Source organism: Paroedura picta, chromosome 2 (genome assembly GCF_049243985.1).
Source record: "Paroedura picta isolate Pp20150507F chromosome 2, Ppicta_v3.0, whole genome shotgun sequence".
Classification (NCBI taxonomy): domain Eukaryota; kingdom Metazoa; phylum Chordata; class Lepidosauria; order Squamata; family Gekkonidae; genus Paroedura; species Paroedura picta.
In genome coordinates, this window is record NC_135370.1 from 95,729,912 (window position 1) to 95,742,443 (window position 12,532).

At 43.9% G+C, this 12,532-nt stretch overlaps 1 protein-coding gene across 4 annotated transcripts in view; it reads right to left on the minus strand.

Moving 5' to 3' along the window:
* The window catches only part of DENND2B (DENN domain containing 2B), a 187,763-nt gene that overhangs the window by 11,810 nt on the left and 163,421 nt on the right, over positions 1-12,532 (minus strand). For all 4 annotated transcript variants that reach the window (XM_077321740.1, XM_077321742.1, XM_077321741.1 and 1 more), the window contains one exon: positions 11,921-12,069. In XM_077321740.1, coding sequence (XP_077177855.1) covers positions 11,921-12,069 — 149 coding nt within the window. The remainder of the gene's footprint in view (positions 1-11,920; positions 12,070-12,532) is intronic.

The following is a 12,532-nucleotide window of genomic DNA, read 5'->3' on the forward strand; positions in this document are numbered from 1 at the left end:
ATTCATAAACATTGGAATAACACTCCGTCCTCGAACCACACAACAGTCTGCAAACGAGAAAACCAAAGCTCCTTCTCCTGCCTTTGACCTCACCCCAGTGTGATTTCTTTTCAGTTTGTCTTGAGCCCTTCCATCCTTATCCATGGTTCCTCTTTATATTTGTGAAATAGCCTGGGGGGTGGAACGTGTCCGGCTGTCTGAGTTGGAATAGGGCCAATCAGGGTGCAGCCAGTGTTGCTGGCTGCACCCTGATTGCCCCTACCCCTACAGCTCCCCCCTCCCTTGCTCCCTCCCTGGACGCTAGCCACATTCCTTTCAAATGCGCCAGAGAGAGACACACAGCCCTGCTAGACCAAACATGAGCTCTCATTCCCTCCTATCGATCCTGCTGCGAGAGAGGCTGAGAGAGATACAGAGAGAGCTGCCTCAAGCTGCTGACAGAGACACAGAGAGACCTGCCGCTGTTGCGACGGAGGGAGAGACAGACAGAGAAAGCTGCCCCAAACTGCACACCACCCATCCTTCCTTCCTACAAACCAGCCCTGATTTCCTTCAGTCCCTCCTGCTGCAAGACACACAGAGACACGTAGCGAGAGTACTGAACACAGTGAGGCTGAACCTTTATTCTGCTCTGGTTCAGCCTCACTTGGAGTACTGTGTTGAGTTTTGGGCACCCCAGTGGAAGAGGGATGTAGACAAACTGGAGCATGTCCAGAGTAGGGCAACAAAGATGGTGAGGAGGGCAACAAAGATGGTGAGGGATTTGGAGACCAAGACATATGAAGAAAGGTTGGGGGAGCTTGGTCTGTTTAGCCTGGGGAGGAGACGACTGAGAAGGGATTTGATAACCATCTTCAAGTATTTAAAAGGCTGCCATATAGAGGATGGAGCAGAGTTGTTCCCTCGTGCCCCAGAGGGACAGACCAGAACCAATGGGATGAAATTAATTCAAAAGAAATTCCATCTCAACATCTGGAAGAAGTTCCTGACAGTTAGAGTGGTTTCTCAACAGACTTCCTCGGGAGGTGGTGGGTTCTCCATCTTTGGAAATTTTTAAACAGAGACTGGATAGCCATCTGACGGAAAGGCTGATTCCGTGAAGGCTTAAGAGGATGACAGGTTACAGTGGATGAGCGATAGGGTTGTGAGTGTCCTGCATAGTGCACGGGGTTGGACTAGATGACCCATGAGGTCCCTCTATTATTCTATGATTCTATGAGAGAGAGAGAGAGAGAGAGAGAGAGAGAGAGAGAGAGAGAGAGAGAGAGAGATCTGCACTTCCCGGTGTCCCCTGGGTCCTAGCACCCATTGCATTCCTGCCTGCAATGGGCTTTCTTGCTAGTTTGAAGAATAATTACATTTGTAGATCACTTTAAGATGAAATCTTCCATATGTCCAGAAATGCTTCCATGGCAATGCTTCCGCATCAGTCTTGGGAAATTCCCTGCTGACACAATACCATTAAAAAAAATCCCCTTCACATTACAGCTACTGCTGGGAGGTTGAGGCTTTCAGGACAAGAAAGAAAAGTGAAAGTTGCCACTTTCACCTGGGATACTTGAGAGAGCTCCCCCCACCCTGTTCTCTAATTCAGATGACTAGATTTTTACCTTGATCAGTATGATTAAGCTAAGTTCATCTTCAGAGTCAAGCCTTCATTATGCAAGCCAAATTTTAGTCCTAACATTGTTAGGAATCAACCAAACACGAGCCCTTTACAGAGAACATAATGTGTAAAAAGAGCAGGCATCAGGGGGAGCATGACTTGGCAGCAGGTTCTGCCCTAGCCTTACTCCTGTTCATTTGAAGATCAGGTGAGAGCCCTCTGTCTGACTGAATTCAGGGTACAACTCAACTCAAATATGTGGTGGTTGGAGGCACAGTCTCCTATGATGATCCCCATCTTCCACTCACTGATACTAAACACCACATCAGCTGAAATGGATTATAAATGATTTGTTAACAACTGCAAATAGTGGGGATTCCACAGGTAGTGTAAATTCTGTGTGTCACTTAATGTAAAGCTTTTATAAAAATACGCACTGTAAAGCTTTTATGAAAATCCAGGGCTAATGATGAATTGACCCTCACCTGGATAGTCTAGACTAGCCCCATTTTATCAGATTTTGCTAGCTAAACAAGGTTGGCTCTGGTTAGTACTTGGATAGAAGACTAAAAAGTATAGGATCACTATGCAGCAGCAAGCAAGGGTCACCCACCTCTGCTCATCTCTTTCTTTCAAAACTCCAAGGGGGCATCATAAACCAACTGCAACTTATCGCACAAAAGCTGCAGCTTATGACAAAAAATAAGAGATTAATTTGCTGATGTTGCAAGGCCTTTCTGAGACCATAGATGGCATCAAACTTCTTTTCAGAGGCATTTTGATCCCTTTTTGCTTATTAAAGATTCTGAAAGACCTCACATGAGATGGTATCTAGATGTACAGAGTTGCCCTGGTAGATGACCTGCACATGGAGATGGATGTGAGAGTGTGACCCTATGACTTTTCCTGGACCTCTCACTGGCTTTGCATACCATCAATCATTGTGTCCCTTTGGACTGCCTTTCAGGGTTGGGAGTGGGAGGCGCTACTGTGCAATGCTTTCAGTCCTCCCTTGAACATAAGCGTCAGGGTATGGAGCTGGGGGACTGCTGGTCAGCTTCTTGGTCTCTGAGATCCTGCAGAGATTCACATCTACATGAATCTGCTGGGAGAAGTTTGGCTTGGATGTCTGGAGATTTCGGTTGAGCTGCCACCAATATACAGATGACACTCAGTTCTCTCAGACTTCCAGTAGATCCCAGGGAAGGTGTGGAAACTATGCATAGGTTCTCAGAGGTAGTTTTGGGATGGATGAGGACTAACAAACTGAAACTTAATCTTGACAATACGGCAGTGCAATGGTATGAAGGCTTAACCCAAAAACTGAATGCGGCTGCATGCTGCCTAAAGGATCAGTTTGGACCTGGGACTCCTCTTGGATAAACTTGGGGCAGCCGTGGCCATGGCTGCCTTTCACCAACTTTAGCTCTTTCTACCAAAAAAGATCTTGACACTGTGGTGAATATCCTGTTAACATCCAGGTTACACTACTGCAATGCATTTTCCATAGCAATGCCCTTGAAGACTCTTTGGAAGGAAAGATGGTACACAATACTGCAGCTGGAATACTGGCTGAAATGGGTCACAGGGACTATGTTACCACTATCTTGTTCTACCAATTATGGTCCAATTCAAGCTGTTGACCTTTAAATTAGCCTTATACAGCTTAGAGACAGTATTACATTAAGGACTGGCAACACCCACATGAATTTACATGACCACTATGGTTATCTTCAGATACCCTGCTTCAGTTGCCCCCTCCCATCATACACAAGACAGGAAGCAACCCAAGAAAGGGTCTTCTTGGTCAAGACACTGAAACTTTGGAGCCCCAAGGAAATTTATCTATCTCCCTTCATTAGTGTTATTTACCAGTGAAGACTTTTTTCTTATTTTTTGGTGTTCCCTGGCTAACTCTTATTAGCTCACCTATCTCTGTTCACCTTGGGGACCTTGAGTTGGGTGGATAGGTGGTACAGCAATATTTTTTAAAAATATATGAGATAGAGAGAAGGCCCTGGGGTGGAGAGCAGGCCAGTGGTGACACGCTCTGCCTTTGGCCAATGTACAGTCAACCGAAGAAACATACCAGTGTGAGCATAGTGCTGCCTCTACAAGATGGAAAATTCAGAGTACTGCTGCATATGCACAGACTCTGAAATGAAACGTGTAGCTTTCTGTTGTTGGCCTCCTCCCTATGCTCCACTTATTGACTCTAGACACAGCTGAAAAGAATTACAGATTCATTGATTGCACTTCCTGGGAGTTCTGCTAATAGTAATTATTCTCTGAGTCAATCTGAAAGCACTATCTTAAGACATTGCTGTATAACAGATTCCCAACACTTCCTGACACACCATTTTCTCCCTTTGTATAGCCCCTATAGGATCTCTTAGAGCTGTGCAGAGTATGCTGTTTTAAGCATATTACCAGCGCATTAAGTCAAAACAAGAGGGACACACAAAAAAAGACGGTGGCTACCTCCAGCTCAGGGAATTTCCTTCTTTTATTCTAAAGGGTATCCCTTGCCATGCACTTTTGCAGATGGAACAGGATATTCTCCATAGCTGTCTCGTTTTGCCAAATGGCCTTCCTGAAAGTGGGAGGAAACTGCCCATTTACTAGGCCCACAAGATCAAGCTGTGCAAGGGAGCCTTTGGGGGTGATTAGGGCAGATGCATCAGTCTGTTTTTTATTCAGTTCTTTTGTGGGTATTCATTGACATTATTAGGTTGCGTGACTCACTTTTAAAATTATGATTTGTTGTGCTATGGAAACAGCTGTTTTTGGAAACAGCTTTGGGTCCCATTTTTCAGGGAAAAGCAGAAAAATAAGTCTTTTAAGGTGAACAATCAATTTCAGGCATGGAAACAAATAAATTTCCATGCTTTTCTGCAAATCCTTTTGGGTGCAGGACCTCTGATGTGCATGCAGGACCAACTTATATTCTCTGTTGGCTAACAGAACAGAAGGCCCAAGCATGGATATATCTGTTCCCTGAAATGGATTCAGCAATACAGAGGGCACAGGGCAACTGACTTTAGCCATGACTTTCACAGCTTTGCTTTCTCAGGATTAATGCTGGCACTTTATGAAACAGCTTCCTTCTACTACTGATATCCACCATGTGATGTATTGACATGGACTTTTATCTTGCTGAATAAAGACAATGATGTCTTTGAAGACAAGGAAATGTGGGCCATGCATCAGGCTCTCAGGCATAATTTTAAGCTCTCTTTTAGCGACTGTGGAATTCTAGAGGTGTAACTGCTCAACTCAGTAAACAGAATGCGCAAAGGAGGAACACAAACATTCCTGGAGCATTCAAAGCAGAATGTTTGCTTTCTATAGAATGCCCTTTTGTAACTTTGTCCTCCTCCTTCTGAAGGCAAAGCTATGATGTCAATCAGCACTAAAGTCCTCTCTTATGTGCTGTTCCCACACTTGCTTTTGGCCACTCCTCTACTTTCATTTGCTGGGCTTCTAGGAGACTTGGTCAGTGGGAGACAGTTAGGAAGTAGCTGGTAGTCAAAGGAAGTTACACACCCAGGACGATCTTCTTTGGCTTTAGTATAACAAGGAGCGGGATTAGCAAGATTCAAATAATCAGGCCTGAGCAGCTTTGCAAGTGGCTTAGTATAAATCCAAGGCACTTAACCTTTCAGTATGTCTACAGAGAAGCTTTCCATGTTGTTGGTCTCTAAACCAAATGTAGAAAGAACAGGGAGAGATATTAGATTGTACAGATTGGCTGCAACATTTCTTTTTATGATTTGCTCCATTAATTATGCCACAAAACTATAGGTTACCATGCCAATGGCAGAGTCCTCTTGCTTTTCTTACCTACTGATCACTGTGTACATATCACTCAAACTGGAGACATCTGAGATAACAATAAAGAGGATTGAAACTTTGCTTACCTCTTCAATTTGGTTATTATAGGATGAATCTACCATGACCTGGATAGCCCTGGCTACCTTGATCTCGTCAGTTCTCAGAAGCTTAAACAGGGTCAGCCCTGGTTATTATTGAATGGGCAGCCACCAAAGTTCAGGGTTTCTGAGCCCAGAGTGAAAGATGAACCATCTCAGCAGATCATCCTTAACTAACTGCAGTTCCAAAAACCACTAAAGACTTTCTGGAAGTGTGCTAAGTGATTGGATGTAAAATCGTGATCTATGGGTGTTAAGAACAACTTCCCTTCTTTCCCCACTAGAAGTACATTTTGAACTCGAAACAAGTGGTTTTTGAGTCAGTTCACTAGGGGCTCAATGGCCTATCAGTCACAGGAAAATACAAAGCACAAAATGCTGAAGTTTTACGCAGCAACACATTCCTGAATGCAATTCCAGATGTAAAGCCCATCTCAACAGCAGCAGTATTTATTTATTACATTTGTATCTTCTTTTTTCTTTCATTGGGCCAAAGGGGGTATAAGAAAGTGTCCAGCAGCCTCCCTTCCAGATACTACGCAGATCCAGATGTGATCAGCAGAAGCAAGACCAACGCATCATGTACTTTCAGATATTAGCAGAACACTCTTAGTTAACTTTCTGTTAACATTTTTAGTAATAGATTGTAAGGTGAGGAATCCCCATCATACCCTACTAAACATGAATTATATCATGGTAACATGACATGAAGATAGCTAATGCAACTGAATCTCTGAAATTAGCATGTACAGCTTGAACTTGGGCAATAGTATTGTATATATAACATTTAATTCTGATTTCATGGGGCATCTAGCCTTGGCTCCTAAACCTTGTTACTGTTTCATCCATGGCAGAGGTGTCCTCCACTGGGCAGACCTTTTCTCTGTGAGGTATTTTTCAGCTCACTGACAGACAATGGTCTTGCATGAAGAGAAAGTTAGATTATTTTTCCTTGAAAATATCAAAGTAAGAGCATGACTCATTGTTGCCACCCATTCTAAAAGATGCCAGCTGAAAAAATGCTGACCGTGAGAAAAATCCCCAAGTTGCAAAATATGCTAGCACATGCATTCAGGGACAATGGCTATATTCAAAGGCAAAAAACCCTGAATGCACAGATTAGTAGTAAACCACAGAAGAAGATGACTGGGCAGCATTTACAGGAAACTCAGATGCTGAGGAACATTTAAAGGATCATGTTTCGGACACAGGAAATGAACAGCCTAGGAAGGTGACTTAAAGCCAAACAAAAGCTATTTCACAACACAAATGTTTAAGCAACTGTTTTTCATGTAATATATCCCAGGGCATAACATAAGCACCTGGTAAAGTCCACACTGCATCCCACAAGGTGTTGCTACTTCATGTTCTAAGCTCTGTTGCAATAAAATTTCTCCGAGACCCATTATGCACGGGGGTTTTAGCGCACATTCGGGGTGGAATGGCGGCGACTAAAATCACGGATAACGCACGGAGCCGGCTGCAACCGGCTGCAGCTTCGGTGCATGCCGCCGAAAAAGCCGCGTCAGTGAAACGCGGAAGAAAGCGCAGCTTCCGGGTGAGCGGGGCGCAACCAGAAGCGGCGCCCGGATCGGCGCGTGCATAATCGGTTACTCTGGGTTTTGCCGCCGTCGCGCCCCGCCCCGTGTATAACCGGTATGCGTCGCGTCTTCCCCCTCCGCGTTTTCCATGTGACCCGAAATCGCTGTTTCGGCGGCCGTGCATAATGGGCCCTAGACAGACACTGAGTTTGCATTATACTGAGTCACTCACAAATTGTGCAGGATTCATCTGAAATATGCTCATACTTCTCTCCCTTCCCCTGTCTGTTTCTAAAGCAGTTAAGAGTTTAGAAAGGGAGTGAACATGGAAGAGTGGCATTTCATTCAGAGAGAGGAGAAGCAGTAAGCAACATCATTAGAGATGAGAGGGAACCAGAAAAATGGAGGCTCACTGGGGTTCATGGGCCAGACATTGTCATGAACCCCAAACTTCTACAAACCCTATTGTGCTCAAGGACCAGTTTGGTTTGTTGGGTTCATCATGCAGTGGTATCTGGGTGTGGGCCACCTCTCTCTCCTTTGCCCCTGGCAGGTGGTCACTGACCCACCTCCCCATGTCATACCTTGAGAGGGAGGTGGTTACTAACACACCTCTCTATGTCACACCTTTAGAAGGTTCTGGGTGGGTATGTTGGAAGATAGACAGGCATACTGTTTTTTCTCTTTTTAAACTGTCTTCGTTTTTAATTGCTTGTATTTTAATTTTGGTCTGAATGACCGTAAATAAATATTGATTGATTGATTGATTGATTGATTGATTGATTGATTGATTGATTGATTGACAAGCATAATGGACTTCTGGGTGAGTTCACTGGGAGACAGATGGGCTTTGTAGAGTCCAGGATAGATAGATATATATTTGGGGATGCTTGGAAAAAGATTGAAATTGGGGACATGAGTTTTGGGATGCCTGGAGAGAGAGGGGCTTAGTGGGAATCTTGGTGAAAGACTTTGTGGTCACTGGGTACTTTGGCCAAGAAAGGATAACAGTGCAGCAGAAGATCAAGGGAAGGAGAAGACCATGTGGCCTTCACAGTTCTCTCCTGACCAAAAACTTCCCTTACTATGTGGGGTCACGTGTGAGCCACATAGCCGATGCTTCCCAGTTTTAAAGAACAGGCAGATGATGACATGTGTATCTATGACAGAAAATGTATACTTATTTTTAGGGAAGTTTGAAGAGAGATAGAAACTTTAGATTTATTTCTGAGGACACTTGGAGAGAGATAGTTGTGTTTGGGGATGCTTTGGGAAAAGTATCTTGGCGACTGACTCTGTGATGGGCTTTGTGGTCACTAGTAGAGAAAGTTTAACAACACATTGCTCTCCATAACTCGAAGCTGTCTGACTGGAGGGATAGCTGTGTAGAGAGGTATGGGGAACGCAGACATCCCAACAAGGTTGTCTTTTTCTAGCCTCCATTTATTCTATAGCTCTTCCACATGCCACCCACTCCACACTAGAGCAAAGAATGCAATGCATTCACATGTGAACGCTGGAAACATATATAGCTTGCTACATAGGCAAGGATGGGAGGCATCCTATTGGTTGCCATGGATACTTGCCAAGTACTACTGGGAGAGACTGATTTTATAATGGCCACCAAAGAACACTTCCAAGCCCTCCTCATGACATTTCACCTTTTGTGGTCCATGAGACACATGCATGAAAAAATAAATTCCCCCCCCCTAAACCACCAAGCCTGCCAAACCCCAAAAGACCCATATGGACTCGTGCTCTTGTGGGGTGGCATGGCTTTGAAAATGCTGAATTGCAAATGCTGAGCATCCCCATTTTGTGCATTTTTTACATCTGTTTTACAGTCCGTGCCCATCTCTAACCATCACTATGTCCTGGATATGGACAAGGCAAGACAAGTGTCTGGAAAATTCAGAGGATAAAGTACTAAGAAAGTGAAATTGATACAACCTTCCTTGGAGAGATTTGGTAATGTGTATGGAATTCTTTTAAGCAGTTTTTTTTTTAATTCTATGATGAAAATTTTATCTTCCTTGTAGTTTCCAAAAAATGGCTTTGAGCAAAACCTAAAAATGCACGGAAAACCAAAACAGTCACAATCTAATTTGCATGCTGACTTGATTGTGAAGACAAAGAGCTATGTGACAAACTGCAGAACACAAGTAAGGTTTGGATGATAAAGCTGGAGTAGGGGGCATAAAGCAATAAGGAAGTGCATAGTTTCCACATCACATCAGCCAATTATCAACAATCCTCCTTGTACAAAACTTGTCTTAACTATGGTTACAATGTAAAGAATAACGCTTAACTTCTTCGTCCTTCTACCAAGTATTTTCTTCCCATGAAAGCAAGCCAATATAAACCTCATGTTGAAAAGACATGAGTCATGTTTAAGGATTTATCTTGCTGGGTATTGTGCATGAAAGATGTAACAAAATCAGTTATGCTCTGTTGTTTGGTGAGAATTGTGGACTTTGAAATATAATAACAAGGGCTCCAAATTCTCTAATTATTGTTCCTTCAGTGGAAGGTTTTCCATGGGGCTATACAAGCTATTGAAGGTGATCTCCAGGAGACTTTCATCACTGCCTCATTCTCATTATATGGATTTTTCATTGCAAATCTGGGCCAAAGAGAGTAGCAGACTCCATTTTGCACAGTGCAGGCACTGTGCCACTATGCCTTTGTACAGGTCATTACTAACTTGCACAGACATAAACCAACAATGTCATCAGCCTATAAGTGCCCCTGATTGCCTTAGTGCAGGAAGATATCCTAGCACCCTCGTCAACACTTAGCACTGGCACCAGGTAAGTACATGGGAGTGTCCCATACTCCACCCATACTCCAAGTACAGTATGTACTTCCACAAGGGCTGCCTTTCTTATCATTACAAATAAATCATATATTTTACCCACTGAAACTCATCTTAACAAAGACACAAAATTAAGGCAGCTCAGACTGACGTAAGGAGGTTTTAACAAGCCCTGTGCAAAGGTTTTGCTGATGCTAACCAAACACGTTTTTGATTATTTAGATCTCTTCTGGTCTTCAGGGCTGTGGTTTTGAGGAAGAAAGGCAAGTTTGCATGAAACCTATTGAAATTCTACTCTGACATGTATATATATATAAAATTCCACTTAATTTTCTGCGTGGGCTTGTAGGCTCACGTGCAGATAATATTTTGCAAGGAAGGAATCTGCAGATGGGTAACTCATATGATCTACATCAGCGGTCCCCAACCTTCTTGTAGTCGGGGACCGCCTCCGAGGTTGGGAGAGAGCCGGCGGCCCAGCCACAGCAGCTGCACGTAAACGCGCACGTGCAGTTGCAACGCATGCGCGTTTTCACCACTAGGTGGCGCTAACGCGCACACGCATAACAGCCGCACGTGCGCGTTTTCGTCAGCAGGGGGCGCAAAAATGCATGCGCAGCAGCTCCACGCGTGCGAGTTTGCATCGCTGGCATGCCAGCGGCCGCGCCTGCCTCTTCCCCCCCTCTCGCTGCGGGGGGGGGGGAAGGCAGGCGCAGCCGCTGGTGGCCCGGTACCATGGCCTTAACGGCCCGGTACCGGGCCGCGAACCGGGGGTTGAAGACCCCTGATCTACATCCAGCACACACCAAACTCAGCACACAAGTTGTTGCAGAAAAGGATTTATTGTTTACTTATTATTTAACTTTTATCCCACCCTCTCTTGGCAGACACAGAGGCTGCTGAAATAATGGATGAGGGGAAAATATCTTGCTGCTTCAGCAAGATGTTCTCTAAAAATTAGCTTTGGGGGGGCTTCAAAGCCCTTAAGAACAATATACAATGCACCTTGGGAGTCTGCAGTGGGAAGCAGATGGTGGCAGAAATGCCCCTCATGCAGCTTTCTTCCCATAGTTCTCATATAGTGAAGACAGTGCAACTATTGCAATGGTGAAAGCAGTGTGGGATGTGGTTGTATATGTGTCAAGATGCATTTAGTGAGCAAAAATGGATCTCCTTCCTGGTCAAAAGTGTGAGCCATTTTTGGGCATGATTGTCAAGGCACTGCCACAGTGTTTCCTGGGGTGGAGCAGGAAGCACTCCATCCCAGAGGACTTGAAGCTGTCCTTCAAACCTCCCATTCTCCAACTGGGATGAAGATGCTGCTTCTCCAACTAGTAGAGGAGGGGCATGGAGAATGGTTGATGGAGCTCTACAGGTACCTCTAGATTTCTCTAGTGAGGCAGACAGGATCATCCTAAAGCCATTTCAAACTGGGAAAACAGCATGCACAAAAGGCTTATCTAGCCTCTCCTCATCCATCAAGGTATCAATCCAAATTTGGCCAATATGTGCTGAGAATTATGTTTCCAGCATAAAACTTGCTATATATGGTTGATCACATAAACCGGGAAAAACAGAACATGCAGTTAGTGCATGCTGTTGGAGACTTGGGACAGCCACAGCCAGTCAGAGTAGATAACACTGATTTAGCCAAAACAATGCCCTGGTTACGCAGGCCTGCAAGGACACCCTCTTCTAAATAAGTACATTGTTATATACCAAGCAATACAACAAATCACAGACCAAATACTTTACTTGCACTCAGCAGATATCAGGTATTAGGGGTGTAAATCAGGTATTTTGGACCATAAAAGTCATCTGACTTTCCAGTCTCTGGGTCAGACAAAATATTTCCAACACAGTGAAAGGCTTCCCACTAGTTTTCTGAACCCAAATGTTGGTGAGCCTCACAAAAATGAAAAACTGTACTTCTATTCATTGCCACAATTTCCCTGAACTGCTTCATACCAGGAAACAATATAGTCTTATACTGATATTTCATTCATAAGACTTATGTGAGATTTACCTGAGTTTATCTGCTATGAAGATCACTCGCCGTTCCAGCAGGAGGGAAGCAAAAATTCTGATGATCTGCCGTATACTCAAACACTTGAAAAGACACTCAAAGTCCACATGCTCCAGACGAGAGTCCATTGGCCGCCGAAGCTCTATCACCTGAATGCATTTGGCAAACATAAATTATGCTATAACTGAGAATGGGCATCTGTCTAAATGCAGCTGGATTATTATGTGACAGCAGATGGCATCTAAGTATTTCTCAGAGCAGCTGCTCAGTTCAGGTGCCTGGAGAATTCCTTTCACCTTTTGCATCATGTTCTTCGGAGCTACTTCACACAGTACTTTCTGCAATGTATTCAAACGTTAGAACAGTAATGTGTGCACAGAGAAGTAAATGTCCATTTGGCTTTAAAAACATGACACAATGCTGATATAGGTACTGGATTTTGAAGCAGAATACAAAGAGTTATGCAGAGAAGAATCAACTCATATAAATTACTAATCCAGGTATTAGCTCTTTCTTTGTTTCTGTGGTAAAAAAGAAAATATACTCATCTAGAGGATATGCATAAGGCAGAACCTGTGTAGCTTTTTAATGACCAAATATAGGCAAAACTGT